General features: G+C 39.3%; 1 protein-coding gene across 13 annotated transcripts in view; it reads right to left on the reverse strand.

The window, feature by feature from the left end:
- C2CD3 (C2 domain containing 3 centriole elongation regulator) overlaps positions 1 to 20888 on the reverse strand; it is a 155172-nt gene that overhangs the window by 64483 nt on the left and 69801 nt on the right. For 10 of the 13 annotated variants that reach the window (XR_012423507.1, XR_012423505.1, XR_006692000.3 and 7 more), the window contains 8 exons: positions 19422 to 19544; positions 15904 to 16398; positions 12886 to 13037; positions 10370 to 10616; positions 7553 to 7733; positions 6136 to 6319; positions 4734 to 4906; positions 3117 to 3240 (listed from right to left, as the gene is read on the reverse strand). Coding sequence is in view for 8 of the 13 variants with exons in the window: in XM_074014742.1 (XP_073870843.1) it covers positions 3117 to 3240; positions 4734 to 4906; positions 6136 to 6319; positions 7553 to 7733; positions 10370 to 10616; positions 12886 to 13037; positions 15904 to 16398; positions 19422 to 19544 (1679 nt within the window). In the remaining 5 variants the exon portion in view is untranslated. Of the gene's footprint in view, positions 1 to 775; positions 1112 to 3116; positions 3241 to 4733; positions 4907 to 6135; positions 6320 to 7552; positions 7734 to 10369; positions 10617 to 12885; positions 13038 to 14392; positions 14482 to 15903; positions 16399 to 19421; positions 19545 to 20888 lie in introns of those variants that run through there. The other 3 variants (XM_074014745.1, XM_074014743.1, XM_074014744.1) reach the window with 3 other exon arrangements.

Consider the following 20888-nt stretch of genomic DNA (forward strand, 5'->3'; position numbering starts at 1 on the left):
AGGGAAGTAAAGAAATCAGCCCAAGATCATACACAGCTAGTAGGAGATGGAGATGAGACTAGAAGCCACAGTATCTGATTTCTAGAACAGTTCTGTTTCCATTATACCATGCATTGTCTCACATCCTGTGAACCTCTCCCAACCTACCAGAAGAGTGTTGTATCAGAACTGGCCTGACTTCTTGCTCTCCCTCCTTGAATATATGACACAGATCAAATGGGAGATTTAGAATGAACTGCCTGCCATCCAATCTGACTTTCCTCATGAGTCCTCAGACAGAGCAACTACTGAGTTTCTGACCTGTTATCTGCCTTCTCTGAGATCTACTGAGTATCTAAATTCTGAGTCCTTCTCTGCCAATTAAATACTAGTTAATTTAATGCCATATTGAAGAATTCTGATGTTAGCTGGATCTGAGACTCAGGAGGAACTCCAAATACATAAGTTTCATGCCTCCCTGCCTTTGCACATGTTCTTCTCTTTCACCAAAATAACTTTCACTCCCTTTGGGTATCTTGATAACTACTATTCCTCTTTTAAGACTCAGATTTATTTTGAAGGAGCTTGAATCCCAAGCTAAGGAAGTTGGACCTTATTATATGGACCAATGACCCCTAAAGAAGGCTGTATACAACTTAGGAGGTTCATAGGATAAACTACATTGGTGATCTCATATATTAAAGTTTTTCTATTCCATGGTATATCTTAGAAGGTATTTTGTATATGAGTATAGCAGTACGTGAAGATGATTTATACATGAATAAATATGTACATATTTAAAGGGTATGCTACTTTTTTATTAATAGGAATGCATAATTAAAATTATGAGATCAGGCCGGGCGCGGTGGCTCAAGCCTGTAATCCCAGCACTTTGGGAGGCCGAGACGGGCGGATCACGAGGTCAGGAGATCGAGACCATCCTGGCTAACACAATGAAACCCCGTCTCCACTAAAAATACAAAAAAATTAGCCGGGCGTGGTGGCGGCGCCTGTAGTCCCAGCTACTCGGGAGGCTGAGGCAGGAGAATGGCGGGAACCTGGGAGGCGGAGCTTGCAGTGAGCCGAGATCGCGCCACTGCACTCCAGCCTGGGCGACAGAGTGAGACTCCGCCTCAAAAAAAAAAAAAAAAAAAAAAAATTATGAGATCACTGCTATCAACAATGGGAAATCATCAAGTTTTAATGTAAGGACGTGGCATGATTATAAAACTGCTTTACTGTCTCGGTGATGGGATCTGTACCTCAAACCTTAGCATCATGCAATATACCCATATAACAAACCTGCACATGTACCCCTGTATCTAAAACAAAAAGCTGAAATTAAACAAACAAACAAACAAAAAACACACCAAAACCCAAAACAAACATAAAAACAAAACCTAAAACCAGCCTGTCTTTACATCACCTTCACTAACACTAAGATGTTCTTGGGCAGCAACTGAAAAAGTCTATGTGGAGAATTTAGTGAGGAACAGTATTAACTACGCTAAGTATCTTAGCTCTTCAGCATCAGATCTAACACAGTAATGCAATTTCTTATTTGGAGACCATAAAGTTACAGGTGAACAGTTTGACCCTCGGTTACAACAGGGAAAAAGTTAGGGAGCACTTGTCTGTTTCTTTGTTCAAAGGGTGTCAGTCTGAAGCAGGAGCCTGATCTAGTTATCTTTCTTACTGGGTGCCTGTTATATGCTAGAATTATGATAGGAGGTTAGAAGGACGGAGAGGAGCTCAGGCAGTGTCTCTGACTAGAGGAACTCACAGTCTAGTGGGAGAAAAATACATGTACGCCAATAATTGAAACAGAATATGTGCTACAACCAAGGTGTTAACAAAGCAAAAACCACCAACTCTGCCTACACGTACAAAGATATAAAGGAAGATAGTCTTGAAGGAAAATAGGAGTTTGTTAAGTAGACAAAAGGAAGAATATTCAAGGCAGAGAGAAGTATCAGTGAAGACCTGAAGGAGGTAAGGGAGAGCCGTGCTGTTTTTCTACAGAAATAGTGTTCTAGGCAGAGAAAACAGCAAGAAAAAGGCCCTGAGGGGAAAATATGCTTGGTGTATTCAGAAGCAACAAGGGAGTCATGGCTGGAGTGGAGTAAGCAGAGGGGAGACAGGCAGGAGATGAGATTACAAAGATAGTTGGGGGCAGGGGCACGGTTTTTGTTTTTTTTTTTTTGAAATGGAGCCTTGCTCTGTCGCCCAGGCTGGAGTGCAGTGGCACGATCTCCGCTCACTGCAAGCTCCACCTCCCGGGTTCACGCCATTCTCTTGCCTCAGCCTCCTGAGTAGCTGGGACTACAGGCGCCCGCCACCTTGCCCGGCTAATTTTTTGTATTTTTAGTAGAGACGGGGTTTCACCGTGTTAGCCAGGATGGTCTCGACCTCCTGACCTCGTGATCCGCCCGCCTCGGCCTCCCAAAGTGTTGGGATTACAGGCGTGAGCCACCGCGCCCGGCCTAGGGGCACGGTTTTGATCATATGGGGTCTCATAGCCATTTTAAGGGCTCTGGCTTTTACTATGAATAAGATCAAACATAGGCCAGGCGTAGTGGCTCACGCCTGTGATCCCAGCACTTTGGGAGGCTGAGGCGGGCGGATCACTTGAGGTCAGGAGTTCGAGACCAGCCTGGTCAACACAGTAATGAGGATCCTGCCACTGCACTCTAGCCTGGGCGACAAAGCTAGACTTAGGTGTTCATAAGTTCACTGGCTACTATGTTGAGAACAGACTAAAGGGGTACAAGCTGGAAAAATAGGAGGTAGTACTCAGAAACTGAAAGGAATGAAGTGAGATTACACAGGAGTTGCAGTGATTGGGTATGGCATGGTTTGATGGTGTAGGGTATGGCCATAAGACTAAGTTGTTAAGAAAGGCACAGGATAAAACTGTTGGGCAAGGTCAAGGAACTAAGTTGCTAATAACAGTTAGAATAGCAATGTTTGCAAGTGATTTACTCACTTATATGCTGAAATGCTTTCTTAACAGAAAAAGAGGAGTTGTGGTTAATGAACTGGAAATTATACCTAAGAAAGTTTTGCATATCTGAGCATTATTTTACAATGATTGCAGTGTAAAAGGCTTGAGAATTGCTTGTCTCAGGTGGACTTACTTGGCTGCTGCTTGCAGACCACAGGCTCTGATAATCTGGACTGAGATGGAAACAGTTCGGGCAGCAAGAACTCCCTCTGCTGTTCTTGGACTACGCCTGTACCTTAGGCCCACATCCAGTAAACCTGAAGAATGAGGACACAAGGAAAGAAGGCTGGTCAGAAGAATCTCTGTTCCACCAAACCACAAAGTTGTGGTCAGGAAGGATGGAAGAGGATTAAACACTACAACGAACAATAAGCGCAATGAGAGAATCTGTCCTTGTCATAATCATATTGTTATTCTTTAGGGTTAATAAAGGCTTAACAGGTTACTAATTTACTTTACATTCAAGAAATTATGGTTCAGAGATTTAATTCCTTGCCAAGATTACACAACTACTGAAGGCAGAACTTAACTCCAGATTTTTTTTTACCCCCAATTATGTTTATAGAATTGAGATGGGCTCTAGCCATTTTCTTTTTAAACTTTCAAAAGGTTTCCACACCTCACATACTTCTATCACCCTCCTACCATCACCACCTGAAATATCTTCTTGTGCTACCTTTTTATAAAAACTCTATCATCCTACTGTTACATTTCAGGGAGAGCTTTATGGAATAACAGAATAAGCTGATCAGGGAGCATCAGGAGGAACAACTCAATCTTAATTATGGTGACATAAAACTTGTTGTTTTGGCAGATACTTTTTAGCAAGCATGTACAGCAACTTGATTTAGGAGGCTAAACTTCATTATCTGATGATAAATTTGGAGGGCACACCATTCTGCTGGAGTCATTAGGATGTAATATCATTCAAATCTCCAAATTTGAATTAATCCCTCCCAACTTTAAACCCTAGCCTTTTCCTCTCTTACAGTGAATTCCTGGTTCATGTTAACTATCTTCTACCAATCCCCCATTTGCTCATGTTGGCTTGGAATAACAATTCTCTGAGTGTACCATATAATGCTTAGAATTTATGGCTTGAGGGCTTATAAAATGCTTGCTGAAGTTAAAGGTGAAAGGAGACAAGCAACATTTATATAGACTCCATGGAGCTATAAGTTTTCTAGAATTATATACAAAATTGGCAGTGTATATTCTGTACTCATTTTTTCCAAAAGAAGGTGTCTTACAGTTTTCATCAGATCCTCAAAAGGGCAAATACCTCAAAATGTGAAGAATCACTAATTTAGAGAGAAAAGGGATTTTTATGTATACTGTATATTTTGTGTGTGTGTGTGTGTGTGTATATATATATATATATTTTTTTTTTTTTTTTTTTTTTTTGAGACAGAGTTTCGCTTTTGTTGCCCAGGCTGCAGTGTAATGGCTTGATCTTGGCTCACCGCAACCTCCGCCTCCTAGGTTCAAGCGATTCTCCTGCCTCAGCCTCCTGAGTAGTTGGGATTACAAGTATGGGCAACCATGCCTGGCTAATTTTTTTGTATTTTTAGTAGAGACGGGGTTTCTCCATGTTGGTCAGGCTGGTCTCGAACTCTAGACCTCAGGTGATCTGCCCACCTTGGCCTCCCAAAGTGCTGGAATTACAGGTGTGAGCCACCACGCCTGGCTATTTTATATATTTTTATGTATACTGATTTTGAAAGAAAAAGACAAACTTGTTTTCAATTACCTGATGACTGGTTCCTCAATTCTTTCCTGTTCTCAATCCTGGGGGTTAAAGGGAGATTAAAGGTCTGTATTCCCACATCCTCACGATGCTGGGTGGTTACCATAGCACAGATCCTTGATAATGGCAAGGTTCCTTTGGCGACCATCTGGTCTCTCACATTAGGATAATAGTATCTGTAAACCACAAAAACACAAGTTGTCAGAAGAATTAGGTGATAAATTATTCAGTCTGCCCCAGAGATCAGCTTTCACTACCTGGTTATCTTTGGTGCCTGCTTGTTCTGTGTTGGTAGTACGCAGTTATGGTGTCTGGCTAAATTTACCACTCATTATGTGGAGGAGGAACTCCATAAATTATACCCTGAGTTCAGGACAAAGCCCAGCTTCCCACAAGCTTTCTGTGAGGTAACTGTACATGCCTTGAACCTGTCGGAGGTGGCCAGTCCTGAAAGTTTCCATCTTGCAGCAGCAAAAGTGGTTCAAAGTGGAGTAGGCCCAATGTCTTTCATGGCTTACTCTCATCTTCATGCTGAGGACCCTCTAATTTAGCAGGGTAATGAGGATCTGTCAGTACCTACGCTATTTCTTTCTCATGTCAAAACAATCCATTCTTAGATTGCAAAGTTGTAACTCAAACCTAGGTGGTTTTAAAAATCTTTTTTGTACTTGACTTACAATTAATCGTATTTAGGAAAATGTTCTCACATTTGGATGGTACTCATCCCTAGCTCTGTTCCTGATGCTGTTTCCTTTCCTCTTGTATTTATACTCTCTTAAGCACTTTAGCTGGTTTGTTCGTGGTGCAGATATAAAGGGGTGGGTTGAACGTCTGTATTTATGCCAGTAGTTTCCTGGAAATCTACCAATATTGGTAACATTGAGTGGATTTATATTCTATAGTATAAATCAAATATAATAATTTATATATTTATTATATATAAATTATATTATTAAATTTTATTTATAAAATAAATATAAACGTTCTTCTGGTGTCGGGAAGAACAGGTTACAAGAAATGAGTTTATAAATGGGAGACCAGTTAGGAGGCTATCACAGTCATTTAGGCAAGATACAAAAAGGGCCTGAACTAAACAAGGCAGTAACAGAAGCACAAAAAAGGTGATTGATATGTTTAATACATAATAGGAGGTAAAATGAACAAGACTTTCACTTCGAATGTAAGTAGTGATTAGAAATACGAGATACAATGGCTCACAAGATCCTAATAACAGATTTCAGTAAAAACTGGACAAGAGTCACTGTCAAATCCAAATAATATAAAACAGGGCAGAAGGGGCTGCTTAGCTTTCTTACAATAATTCAACCTAGGCTGGTTAGGAATAGGATGCTTTATGATTGTGCACTTCCTTCCTAGGCATAGGACTGGGGTCTCCACACTGTACCTGCACCAGATTTCAAACTGGACTCCACCTCCAGGTACAAGGCCCTGTGCAGAGAAGGCACTTAGTAGGAGCCTTTGCACTGGAACTTCAGCTGGCAACAGGAGAGAGTGATGGTGTTCACTATTAAAGATGGGATCCGGAACACAGAGTGTGGTTGCAGTTCTGAAGGGCTTCAGAGTAATTCCTTTAGAAAAGAAAAGCATTTCAAAATAATCCAACATATGACTTAGTGCTTTTTTCTTCTTTCATGTTCTTCCAGTGAATATTACTCAGTAATTCCCTAGTAGCTATGGTTCCCTATGATCCCATGATAATATAGAAGAAAAAGATCCCTTGCTAGTGGACAATTCATATATTGCTATTCAAGTGCTGACACTTGTTAAGTTTTTTTTTTTTTTTTTTTTTTTTAAATTATAGCTACCTTAGCGAGTATGAAATGGTATCTCAGTAGTATTGATTTGCATTTCCCAAATAAGTAATGATGCTCAGTATTCTTCCATGTGCTTATTAGCCATTTGTATATCTTTGGAGAAATGTCTATTCAGATCCTTTGCCCACTTTTTAATTGGTTTTTAAGAAATGATTGATTTGTAAGAGTTCTTTATATGTTCTGTATATACAAATCTTTTATTTGAACCTCAAAATCAACACTGGCAGCACTCTGGCAATCATTCTGGAACATACACTGAATGGCGAAAAATTCGAGTCACCCAGTCTGTTTGTTCCCAGGTGAGAACAATGTGAGACAGTCCGACTTCTTGTTTCTCGGAGATGACCAGAAGGTGGGGACAGTAGAGGCAGTGCAGAAGCTTCCACTCTGGGGACAGTAGGATGGGGTTTGAATCCCAACCTCGGCCCTTGTTAGTGGGGCAGCCCCAAGCAAGTCACTTAACGCTTGTGAATCTCATTTTTTCTTTCATACAATAAAGCAAACAGAGTCTACCAGGGTAAGTTGTTTTACGAGTTAAAATAATGATCTATGTGAGATATGTATATGTACATATTTCCTTTAGGAGCAATGGTTCAGTATTCCCTAATTCAGCGTTCATGGTGCTTTACAGAACACAACTACTGTGAGGACTGAGAATCAACACTACGTATATAGATAAGAGTGAGTGGGCACGTAAAGGATATAAGATGGGGCAAAATGCAAATAATTGGTAGATCTAGGTAAAGAGTATACAAAAGTTCTTTGTACTATTTTTATAGGTTTTTGTAAATTTGAAGTTATATCAAAATAAAAAGCTACAAAAATAGTTAAAAAATAAAAAAACTTGGCCTATCTCCTGTTTTACTGCCCAGGTAAGACTAGAAATACTCAACAACACAAAATTCACTCAGAAAAAAAAAGAATTCTTAAATATAATGTAATAAAAGAACCATATAAGAATAAGAAAGCCTAATATCCTAAACCTACCATTTTCAAGGAACTCCGGTCCTTTCAGCACACTGGATTGCGAGTGTTGAACTGGAAAGTAGTACTGGACATAACAATCTGCTTCTCCCCAGACTGTTGCCTGAAGAGGGGCTAGCCCTTTAACCATCTCTACATGGATCTCAAAGCAGTGCTCCATCAGTGCATTTCCTCGGTCCTCTGCCTATTAAATGAAACAGAAACACCGGTGAGCTTTAAAGAGTAACTTGCTTAGAATATTCCTGCTTCTCTATGAAGTCTGAGTATAGATAAAGAGATAAGTATAATTAGTTGATATTAAAATAGATACTTAATTTTCACTGTAACTATCACAACTGCTCACTGTAAGTAGGCTAAATAGGATGTACTCCTGACTATGAGACTGGGTTAATATTAGGAAATCCATAAATGTAATTCAGTGCATTAATAGAACAACAAAAATGATTAACACAAATGCATTTGATAAAATTCAATATTTGTTCCTGATAAAAGCTCTTAATATACTAAGAATAGAAGGCTATTCCCTTCACAGGAAAAAGAATAAATAGTAAATTTAGAATAAATTCTACATTTAGAATAGCAATGGAATGAGAAGTGAAGTGGAAGAAGGGTAACACCAGACCAAACTAATATCATAATTTAAGAAAAAAAGGAAAACTAATAGCCTACAGCAGACAGTGGCATCCACGATTCCAGCAGGACTCCTTAGCCTGGGCCACTTAGAATAGCAAACAGGTACTAACTACTATTTCCAAATTAGTTGGGGATAACGTCAGGACTGTCCAATAATGGTAAGGACTACTTGGGGAGGTAGTGAAGACACTGTTACTACAGGGAATAACAACAAATAATCATGTATTTATTGAGGATTTACTATGAACCAGGCACTACACCAAACAGCTCACCTTTATTAGGTGATTGAACATGCAGAGCTATTAACAGTGGAACCAGGTTTAGACTTAATGTAGTCTGACTCCAGAGCCAGTGATCTTTATCCCTATTCTATACAGCAGATCTTAGACAACAAATCATTCAGGAAAATTCAAAGGGGGGAATTCAGGATTCAGATAAGAGTTGAGATTATATATATATATGTGTTTAACATTTTAACTACTAATCCAAAAAATCTAGAACAGAGACTGTATTAAGTCTCTGCTTTGAAAACTGAAAGCATATGTTAGCAATACCTGCTCAAAAATTTTCCTTAGAAAAACACAAAACTTGCAATTTGATTCCCTGGGGCAAAAATTGGGGAAAAAAAAATCAAGAGTCACAACGGCTATTTAATTTGGCCTTATAGTGTTACAGCAATTTGATAACTCCCTTCTGCAAATGGTGAATTGGATGAGAGGCATGAGTGTAGGAGGAAAAACAACTGTTTTTATAGATATCTAATCCCACAGGTAAATCTTTCAAGGATTTCCTCTGTGCACATAGTGAGAAACATTTTCTAACCTTTAGTATGGAATTTAACAAAATCTGAGTCTACACTGCAAGGTGACAGCCATATAATGCCTAAACAGACTTGGGGATATTAATGTGGTTTTTCTTTATTTGTGCTTTTATATAATTTTCAACTTGAAAAATACGATTATCTATTGACAAACAATAATATCTAACAAATAATTGGCTAGGTGTGGTGGTTCATGCCTGTAATCCCAGCACTGTGGGAGGTCGAGATGGGTGGATTACTTGAGGTTAAGACCAGCCTGGACTGGCAATATGGTGAAATCCCATCTCTACTAAAAATACGTAAGTTACCAGGCACAGTGGTGGGTGCCTGTAATCCCAGCTACCGGGAGGCCAAGGTGGGAGAATCCCTTGAACAGGCACAGTGGTGGGTGCCTGTAATCCCAGCTACCGGGAGGCCAAGGTGGGAGAATCCCTTGAACCCAGTTGGTGGAGGTAGTAGTGAGCTGAGATGGCGCCATTGCACTCCAGCCTGGGCAACAGAGCGAGATCTCACTTCAAAACAAAACAAAACAAAAACAACAAATAACTAAGAAAAATTTGGAGTTCATAATATACAAATAAACCATAACTTGCTAAAAGTTATTTTCCTAATAGTTCTTTCCCTGCTAGAGACATTTAAATTTGTCATTTGGGTTCAGACTTAAGAATATAACATACTTAAATGGTATGGATACTGAGATTTGGCTGTACTAGTAAAAACAACAAATATAAGATACAGTAGTACATGATACAGTGGAATAAAGACTGAACTTGAAGTTAGAAGACCTGTGTCTGAATCCCGGTTCTCTCATTCTTAGTTATGTGACCCCGGACAAGTAACTTACTCTCTTGGATTCTGTCTCATCATCTATAAAACAGAATAACAATGACCCACCTCATGTAGTTGTTAGGGAAATAAACATAAGAATGTATGTCAATGTGCTTTCTCAACTGGACAGCACCAAACAAAAACAAATTACTTTTAAATTACTAGTAGATAAGCAAGCACTTCACAATGGCTTTCCAGCATGGGCTCAGCCAATAAGCAGGGTAAGATTTTGCTGGCTTACATTTGGGATCACTCTCCACTCCCATTTTTTTTTAAAGGCAACAAAGCTAGTAAATTAGATAATTAAGATCTGGTTGTTCGATTGGATTTTCTTTATAAATTGAGGGACATAGAGATCCATTTAAACCATAACAGAAAACTACCAATGATTCCTTTGATTTATAGGAAGCACTGGAGTGCATGTTACGTTCTTTTGTTGAGCCTTTCATTATAGAAATAAAGGATTTGGGCAATAAATTCACTAAAATATGCAAGAGAAAATGAAATAATGACTTTTTGTAAACCATAGCATTTACTACCATAGCAACAGATGCTACAGTTGGCTGGTCCAGGAAATGGGCTGGCCTAGGGCTGAAGGGAGGGAGTGTTCCTTCTTCATGCTTTAATCTTTGTAGTGCCATTATTTGATCTGAAGAACCCATAGCTAAAAAGACTCGAAGACTCCCATTTTGGTGGCCTGAAAACACATCAATCACAGGCATGTAGCGGTCGACAGCAACAACTGGGTACTGGGCATCCAGCAGCAGGCGAGAAATTTTAGGATCTCTAGAGGGGGAGAAATTGTGAATAAGCAAATAACAAGCATCAATCATGTCACAGAGCAGTTTTATTTCTTTCTTGACTCATTTTTTCAGTTTGTTAAAAATAGATCTGCAACTGGAAAAGTAATAGTGGTTTTAAAAAATGTGTGCATCTGTCAGTAACCCACCAAATAAAAATTACCAGGCAGAGAAGTTCAAAATGTAGCAATTTAAAGGCAGGGAATGTGTCTGATATGTCTCTGTAGCATTATGGCCCCAAGTCCAGTGTCTGTGATTTGAGTAGTATCTCATGGAGCTTTGCTAAACTGCATTATTTTATAGGGAGGAAGTGTGGTCTACTAGGAAGAATGTGGACTTTGGTGTCTGACAGATAAGATTTGGATAATATTGCCAATATCTGCCATCTACTGAGTGCTTAGTATGTGATAGGCATTTTATAGTGTTTCTAATCCTTTTAACACTGCAAAGGTTGGTATTATCCACTATTAATGGATGAGAAAGCCAAATTTAAAGAGGTTAAGTAACTTAGCTAAGGATATACAACTAGTAGGAGGTTAAGTTGGGATTCAAGCTCTGATAAATGATTTATAATGTCATGCTGAATCTTAGCTCTGCCACTTACTTGCTGTGTGACTCAAGCAATTCATTTAACATTTTTGAGTCTGTTTTGTCATCTGTAAAATGTACACAATGAAAAAACTTACATCAAAGGGTGGTTGTTAGGACTAAACTGAGATAACATACAAAATACCAACTATGATGCTTGGTACATGGAAAATGCCCAGTAATTGGTAGCTACTATTATTTTACACACTCTCAGCAAAGAATGAGATCTAATGGAATGAGAAGTAAAGTGGAAGAAGGGTAACACCAGACCAAACTAACATCATAATTTAAGAAAAAAAGGAAAACTAATAGCCTACAGTGGACAGTGGCATCCACGATTCCAGCAGGACTCCCCAGCCTGGCTATGATTTCCAATGTTACTGTTGTAAGTATTAATACTTAGCTGTTCACAGAAGGCATATCCATGTATTTTCTCTCTAGATCTTCATGATTGTTCCACAAGAGAGATAGGGAATCTACTATCACCCTCATTTTACAGATAAGGAAAAGAAAGTCAGAGAGGTTAAGTGACTTCTGCAAGTTAAAGGACAAATTTCTTCATTTGTAATATAGGGATAATAATAATACTTTATAGGGTTATAGTGAGGTTCAAATGAGCTAATGCCCACAAAGGTGCTCTTTGTAAAATGTAAAACACAACATTTAAAACACAGAACTATGAGAAGGCTGCTAGGAAGGAGGTCAATGCTAAAATAAAAATCAGAAACTTGAGTCAAAATAAAAAAGGCACATTTTGGGCCAGATGCGGTAGCTCACACCTGTAATCCCAGCACTTTGGGAGGCCGAGGCGGGTGGATTGCGAGGTCAGGAGATCGAGATCATCCTGGCTAACACGGTGAAACCCCGACTCTACTAAAAATACAAAAAATTAGCCGGGCGTGGTGGCGGGCGCCTGTAGTCCCAGCTACTCGAGAGGCTGAGGCAGGAGTATGGCGTGAAGCCGGAAGGCGGAGCTTGCAGTGGGCCAAGACTGCGCCACTATACTCCAGCCTGGGGGACAGAGCAAGACTCTGTCTCAAAAAAAAAAAAAAAAAAAAAAAAAAAGGAACAGTTTGTATTGAGGAATGAAATAACCATCAGGTTAATCAATACCCCACCTATGTGTTAAAAGTGAGGTGAAGTAATCAAATCTGAAGGTCTAAAAGATAATATTCATTATATAAAACTTGCAAATAGCTGATGTGAACAATACTGAAGTTCTGTGATAGAATGGTAAACCACCTTTTGTGAGGTGGTAACTTTTGGCAGTAGAGCTTTTTGGTAAAGAGTGTGGACTCCACTGCCATGCTATCTTGGGCCCTAACCCTCCACTTTATGATATATGTGACAAGTAATTTAACTTCTCTGAGTCTCTGTTAACTCATCTGTACAAAAAAGCAAATAGAAGTACCTGCCTCAGAGGGTTGTCAAGAAGATTAAATGACTTGATGTATGCAAGGTTTTTAGCATAGTGCCTGAAACATGGTAAGCAGTATCTGTAAGATACTGCTTTAGAATAGGAGAAAGAGCAGCAACTGTGGTGAAACTGAAAAAAGTCCTTCAAGGGATTACTGGGCTATTCATGTTTGCAAATCAAAAGAATTCCTTTTCAGTCCATACAAAGTTAAAGACGCACAATAAAGAATACTCCAAAAGGTCCTATTTACTTGAATGACATGTAAAACTGGTGGAGGGGAAGTTTCACCAGCCCGAGCAGCTTGTCCAGTCCTGGGCTCCGCACCTTATTCCAAGTTTCAATTACCATCACATTGTTCTTAAGCCTTTCCAGGTATTTGGAAGACAGAGAGACGGGAATCACCTAAAAGAGAGGAACAACCAAAGCAAACAAAAAACTCATACCTAAGACAAATATTAATTTATACTTTCACTCAATAAGCATTTACAAAAAGCCTACTGTTAACACACAGTGTTATGAGCTAAAGACATTCAAATAAAACTTACTCTGTATCCTCAAGAGAAGTAGCAGTCTGCTGTTAGAGACTAACACACAAAGGCCAGATACAAAACAGTGAGTTCTCTGATGACAAAGCTCATACAGGTGGAGCTTTGAGGACACAGAGAAGGTTGTTAAACATGTCAAACATGGTGCCTGCCAAACTTGTCCAATCCTTTCTAAGGCAAAGTGATCCACTAGTAAACCCCCCTGAAAGAAAGATGTTTTTGAAAGAAGTATGCTACTGACTTGACAAGAGTTGAGTATTTTATCAAAGGGCAGCCAATCCACTGACTGGATAGCATTTAATAAAATGACCAAGTGCCAAAAGCTCTGCCCAACAGGTGTCACAGTAAAGAGCAAAGCCAACTGTTCCTCTGGATTTTCAACATAAAATTACTCCAGAATTGGCCAGTTGGTAGTTCCAATAGAAAACATGAGAGGCAAAAAGCATGAAATTAGAAAAGGGATGATGAGAGGAAGACACCAGAAGAACAGAGCAGAGCTACTTTTGTATCCACCTAAGAAACACAAAGTGGATACAAACCTAGTGTTTGTATCCTCAACACATTTCTGTTCCTTGAAACCAAAAACAGTAAAACTAGAACAGCAACCTAACCTCCAAGTAAGGAAGTTGCAGGCAACTACTTCTGGGACAAAGTAACCTTAAATCTCAAGGCCGAGCAGGAGTTAACTAATACAAAAAGCTCTGCTTAAGTGGTGTCATGAAGGCTTAAAGGAAATTTAAGGCAGAAGAATGAGCACATACAAAGATACAGAAGTAGGAGAAGAGAATATTCAGGAAACTCTAAGTAGTTGAGCACAGCTGGGTTATTTAGTATAAAGGGAAGAGTGGCAGGAGCTGAGGCTGGAGAAGTACATACAGTCAGTTTCCAAAGGGTCTTGGATTTACATTCCATCTTGAAGGATATAGGGAATCACGGAAAGGCTTTAAGAAGGGAAGTAAAATGTTCAGGTTAGTGTTTTAGAAAGGTCATTCTCATTGGTGCATAAAGGAGGCAAAGGACATAAAGAGAACTGGGAAACAGCTAGACCAGTCTGAAGGCTATTTGGAAGGAGGGTGAAGGTTTAAATAGAAGCAGTGGCAGTGCAGTGAAGGTAAAGAGATGTGTTCCAGAGAATTAAGTTTGTAGTATCTATCAGACTTGGTAAGTAATTACATAAGAAAGAGTCAAGGGGCTGGGCGCTGTGGCTCACACCTGTAATCCCACCACTTTGGGAGGCCGAGGTGGGCAGATCACGAGGTCAGGAGCTCGAGACCATCCTGGCTAACACGGTGAAACCCCGTCTCTACTAAAAATACAAAAAAAAATTAGTCGGGTGTGGTGGTGGGCACCTGCAGTCCCAGCTACTCGGGAGGTTGAGGCAGGTGAATGGCCTGAACCCGGGAGGCGGAGCTTGCAGTGAGCTGAGATCGCGCCACTGTACTCCAGCCTGGGCGACAAAGTGAGACTCTGTCTCGAAAAAAAAAAAAGAAGAAAGAGTCAAGGAAAACTAACAGGTTCTATTTAGGTGCCTGAGTAAATTATAATTTGAATTAGGGCAGACAAAAAGAGGAAGAACAGATTTGGAAGAAGTGATGAATTCAGATTTGAACATGTTTGAATTCGTTCTTTCATTTACACATCTTTATTGAATACCCAGTATGTGCCAGGCAATGTGTTAGGTGACAAGTGTAAACTGAGATATCCAGGTGGTAATGACCAGCAGGCAGTTAGATACAGAAATCTCAAACTAAAAGGAAATGTCTGGCATATATAGAAGTGTAGATGTGGAAGTTATCGTCATAAAAATGACTGCTGAAGCTGTGTGAATAGATGTGATGATCATGGGGAAAAGTGGATTGATTTGGAAGAGTGCCAGCAATACAGTAATGAGTGGAAGCACCAACAATTAAAGGAAGAAGTACTAGGGTTACCACCCTTTTCCTAGTTTTTTTTTTTTTTTTTGAGACGGAGTCTCGCTCTGTCGCTCAGGCTGGAGTGTAGTGTTGATCTCGGCTCACTGCAAGCTCTGCCTCCCGGGTTCATGCCATCCTCCTGCCTCAGCCTCCTGAGTAGCTGGGACTACAGTTGCCCACCACCATGCCCGGCTAATTTTTTGCATTTTTAGTAGAGACGGGGTTTCACCGTGTTAGCCAGGATGGTCTCGATCTCCTGACCTCGTGATCTGCCTGCCTTAGCCTCCCAAAGTGCTTTTCCTAGTTTTCCTTCTGGCCCAATGACTGAAAAAGAACAGCTTCGAGTGAGGAAGAAAATAAGACAGTAAAGTTACAAAAACCAAGAAAGAAAACAACTTAAGCACCACATTATACAGAAAAATCAAGTTAAGATGCATACTAAAGTAGGGAGAAGAATAAATGTGAGGATAAATATATAAAATAAAATAATAAAGGAGAGATTGGAGAAAGATGGGGAGGTTTAACTAATCAAAGTCTTAGAGGAAGCAGAAAGGAATAGAATCCCAAAACTCAGGCAAAAGAAACAGAGAGAAACCATGTGAACTCAGACAGAATAAAGACAAAAAGTTTTAAAATGTTGACAATGCCTTTCCCTCTTCCATCCAATAGTGGGACTGAATCTGTACACCAAATAATTACAAAGGTTCCTGCTAGTCTGAACATTCTAGATTTAAGATGAAATTATAATTTGGGAAGCATTTGTCTCCCACCCCTATATTCCTCTAATGGATATGGAATGTACAAAGTTACCTGAGAAAAGTTAAAGACCGGTTGTGTTGTGCCCCATGCGATGACAGATCTGGTGACTTCCTCTGTGCTGAAGAGTTTACAATTTAAATAAACATTGCATGGTGATTGTTTCTCAGATTCTCCACTAATAAAATCTTTCCCATCTGGCACCATCAACAGCACATGCAACAGCAAAGCACTCTCTTTTGTTGACCCATTCGTCTGAATAACTAAATTATGGGAGGCTGGCATAGCCATGAAGGTTGAAGGATGTGGTGCTAGAGGGCTTGGTGACTTTCGGGTGGGGAGCACCAAGTTCTGTGCTTTCTTTGCAGTTTCCTCATGAATTTGATTTAAGTTTTGTGGATTTTTGGTATAGGTCATATCTTGGTTAAGTTCTGGTAGTGCCTTATTTGGACTTGTAGGAGCACAAAGTGGGGTATAATGGGTATTGCCACTTAACTTAGTATTGACACCAGTGATATCTTTGTTATCTGTAACAAGCTCCATGGTTACCTATAAAACACAAAAAGAGAAGAGTCAGTAAGAATGTCCTTTAGAATTGGAATTAGAATTTTGAGGCTGGAAACAACATCAGATTATTAGGAAATGAATTAACTCATCCTCAAACACTCTAATAGTAAGAATATTAACAGAATGCATATACATTAACTTGCTAGACTAAGAAAAACTAGACAGATGATTTATCAATAACAGAAGATGAACCTGGAAGATCAAGTTAAGCCAGAATAGAAGAAAGTTCCCAGAAAAGAATGGAGACATGTTTAAAGGACCCAGAAATCCAGTTGAAGAGGCTCCCACTGGCTAAATCTAGGACAATTTCAGCATCAGAATGAGTAACAGTAATGGATTATAACCTATTGAATAATAATCCATGAATCCATCCTGATATAAAATAAATATGAGAGAAGAAACAGCTCCTCCGTATAGAATGCCAATTAATAAACGCACAAGAGACAGTAGAGTTAGAAATCACCATTTGACAATCATCACAGTAATAAGTGATTCAGGTTAATCCCAGTGGAGGAACATTCTTTAAAATAACCGGCATTACTTTAAAAAAAAAATCAACGTACTGAAAAATAAAGAAAGGCTGCAGAACTGTTTCTGACTAAAGGAGAGATTAGAAAGATCTGACAAAATGCAATAGATAATCCTTGACTAGAAAAAAAATTTGCTTAAAGGCGCTGGTATAATTGGTGAAATCTTAGTACAGCCTGTAGATATAGCATCAATGCTATGCTGACTTTTAAAACTCTAGAGTGTTATGCATGATGATGTCCTTGTTCTAAGGAAATACACAAAATATAAACTAAAGAATTTAGGGGGAGAGGCATGATGTACAACTTACTCTCAAATAGTTCAGAAAAAAATGTGCATGTATATGTATGGGGGAAGGAGATAAAGGGACAGAAAGAGAGACAGTGAAGAGACAGACAGACAATTATAAAGAAAATGTGACAAATAGTAAGAATTGGGGAGTCTGAGTAAAGAGTATAAAAAAAGTCTAAATGTTAAAAAGTAAAAAAGAAAAGGGATGCAGGATAAATGATGAATTTGAAGAATAGAAGTGGTCACTAACTGTCAGGAGACTCAATTACTAAGGGTAAAAGGTTCTTGCTGTTTCTTTGATCTGAAATCCATAAGTGTTCGTAAGTGTTACACAGCAAGGTTCTTTTTTTTTTTTTTTGAGACGGAGTTTCTCTGTTGCCCGGGCTGGAGTGCAGTGGTGCGATCTTGGTTCACTGCAAGCTCTACCTCCCGGGTTCATGTCATTCTCCTGCCTCAGCCTCCCGAGTAGCTGGGACTACAGGTACCCGCCACCACACCCAGCTAATTTTTTGTATTTTTTAGTAGAGACGGGGTTTCACCGTGTTAGCCAGGATGGTTTCGATCTCCTGACCTCGTGATCTGCCTGCCTCGGCCTCCCAAAGTGCTGGGATTACAGGCGTGAGCCACCATGCCCGGCCAAGGTTCTTTTACTCTATTGAATATAGACAGCAATCTATCCAGAATAGTATTTCTCTCAAAAGAGCCAGAATAGAAAAAATTTCTAGTTGATCAATCCTATTTATAACCCCTTTCTGATTTTAAACTTTGTAGTCCAGAATGAACCAGGCAGGCAACAACTATAACTTGGATAGCACAAGAGTAAGGTGATGTTAATTTTTTGCAATAATAATCATGTAAGTCTTTAAAGCAAAGTGGTATTTACTAAGACCAAGAAGAGAGAGAAGGCTTTCAAGAAGAAAAGGCAGTATGACAAAACACAGAGGCATGAACCAGTATGATACCTTACTGATTCTTTATATAGTGTGACATAGTTATTGGTAGAGAAGCTGTAGGAGAGAAGGCTGAACGGTAGGCCAGGGTCATATAGTAAGTCTTGTACTTTATCCTTTGGGTGATTGGGAGTCATCAGGATGTTTTAGGCATGGCTGTGATGATTTTTTTTTTTTTCTTTTGAGACAGAGTCTTGCTTTGCAGCCCAGGCTAGAGTGCAATGGTACAATCTTGGCTCACTGCAAACTCTGCCTACTGGGTTCAAGCGATTTTTGTGCCTCAGCCTCCCAAGTAGCTGGGATTACAGGCGCATGTCACCACTCCCGGCTAATTTTTGTATTTTTAGTAGAGATGGGGTTTAGCCATGTTGCCCAGGCTGGTCTCGAACTCCTGAGCTCCGGCAATTTGCCCACCTTGGCCTCCCAAAGTGCTGGGATTACAGGCTTAAGCCATTGCATCCGGCTGATTTTTAAAACTCACCAGGACAAAGCTATACTGAAGCCACACACCCTGATTCTGCCATCTAAGAAATCCTAACTCACCTGAATACAAGGAAATAACCCTCTCTCCAATGAATTATATACCAGAATTCATTCTATCAGGCACACTTAGTTACTTTTCTCCTTCTTTATTCCAATTACTCTAGTCTAAGCCACCATCAATCATCTCTTTTCTGGACTAATGCCACAGACCACCTCCCTCTTTCCTCTTGCAGTCTATTCTCTTGTAAAATGGAAATCAGATGATGTCACTCCCACGCTTCAACATCCTTTCCTTGGATCTTAGGCTAAAATCGAAACTCTTTACCTTACCTACAAAGCTCTGATGATACGGCTTCTACCTGACCGTTCAACTCTACTTTCTACCAATCTCTCTCTTGCTCACTATCCTCTGGCAACATTCTATCCCTTGATGACTCCAAGTCCAGTCCTGCTTTAGGGCTGTTGCATCTGTTATTCTCTCTGGAATGGTCTCTGTGTTTTTTACTTTCTCCTCTTATTCTTCAGATCTCACCTTCTATGTCACCTCCATAGAAAGATGTTCCGTGATCACCATCTCCTACTTTCTCCCATCATACCATTTATTTCCTTCATAGCACTTCCACTGCTCTATTTCAAGAGATGCTACATAAGATCAAAGACCTTGCTTTTCTTGTTCACTGCTACATCATCAGTACCAGCCAATAATGCATACTCAGCAAATACTTCTGACTTCCTGAATGTGTATCTACATACCTTGAGGGGGCCAAATACAGTCTGATCATTTTCCTGTTGCACTGGAAGTTGATCACTGAAAGAAAGCAGCTCTGATTGAATGACAGCTCGCAAAGAAAGTGACGCATATCCAATGACTTCTGGCTGAGGAAGAAGGAGAGAGAACATTTTGGTTAGTTAAAGAGAAGCCACAGGAGATCTTAATTAAAGTGACAACATATGATGGCTTATAAAGGAAACCATGCAGGAAGAAAAAAGCTTAATTATCTAAGACAACTCTGAGATCCCACTTTCTGTCATATTTTGGTCTCTCTTCTGGTTTTTGTTACTTCTGTCTATAAGAATACAGAGGGTTTTATAAGCCACAAAGTGGTTGGAAGATTATCTTTTTCTATCACTAAGAGTTAATTCTTACTCAAAATGTTCAACTTCATTATTAAAAATAACAAATAAAATTTAGATGTCACAAATTTTTGCTATTAAAACTAGGGAAATTGTAAAGTTTAATATATCTAATGCTATCAAGGCTATGGAGAAACAAGAGGCTGTCATTTGAGTAAAGCTGGAAATATAAACTGGGAATATGCTTTTAGATGGCAAATTTGGTAACAAATATTAAAAGCTTTAAATATTTATGCTCTTTGGCCCACTAATTTCATTTCTGGGAATTTATACTAAAGAAATAATAAACAGGCCAGGCGCGGTGGCTCATGCCTGTAATCCCAGCACTTTCGGAGGTCAAGGCAGGCAGATCACCTCAGGTCAGGAGTTCGAGACCAGCCTGGTCAACATGGTGAAACCCCTGTCTCTACTAAAAATATAAAAAAATTAGTTGGGCATGTTGGCAGGTGCCTGTAATCCCAGCTACTCAGGAGGCTGAGGCAGGAGAATCGCTTGAACCCAGGAGGCTGAGGTTGCAGTGAGCCGAGACTGTGCCATTGCACTCCAGCCTGGGCAGCAAGAACAAAACTCTGTCACACACACACACACACAAACACACACACACACACATACACATACACACAAAGAAATAAGAAACAATGCATAAAAAGCTTATACACAAATACGTATATGTTAAAAGTAGTTAACAATGAGATACACCTAGTTGTCCAATAATCAGGAATTAAGCTAATTATATAGCACATCCACATGATGACATAACATGCAGCCATTAAAATGACACTTATTAAAAGTTTCTAATAATATTAATTGTATTTGTTATAATGGTTGATAAAAGGGTATTAATTCATGTATATCATAAACCTTCAAATACTTACAAAATTATGTGGAAAACACTAAATAGATATTTTTGAAGAAAATGAATAAAAACCCTCAAAATGCTAAATGATAAAAAGAAAGAATAAAACCTACATACAAAATTATATAACATATTTTGTTAATTGGAAAAAGACAATGCAGATAGGCATAAACGCTAACAATAGTTACTTCTTGGTGACAGAATTACAGGCAATTTTTGCCTTTTAAAAA

The sequence above is a fragment of the Macaca fascicularis genome, chromosome 14 (genome assembly GCF_037993035.2).
Source record: "Macaca fascicularis isolate 582-1 chromosome 14, T2T-MFA8v1.1".
Taxonomy (NCBI): Eukaryota; Metazoa; Chordata; class Mammalia; order Primates; family Cercopithecidae; genus Macaca; species Macaca fascicularis.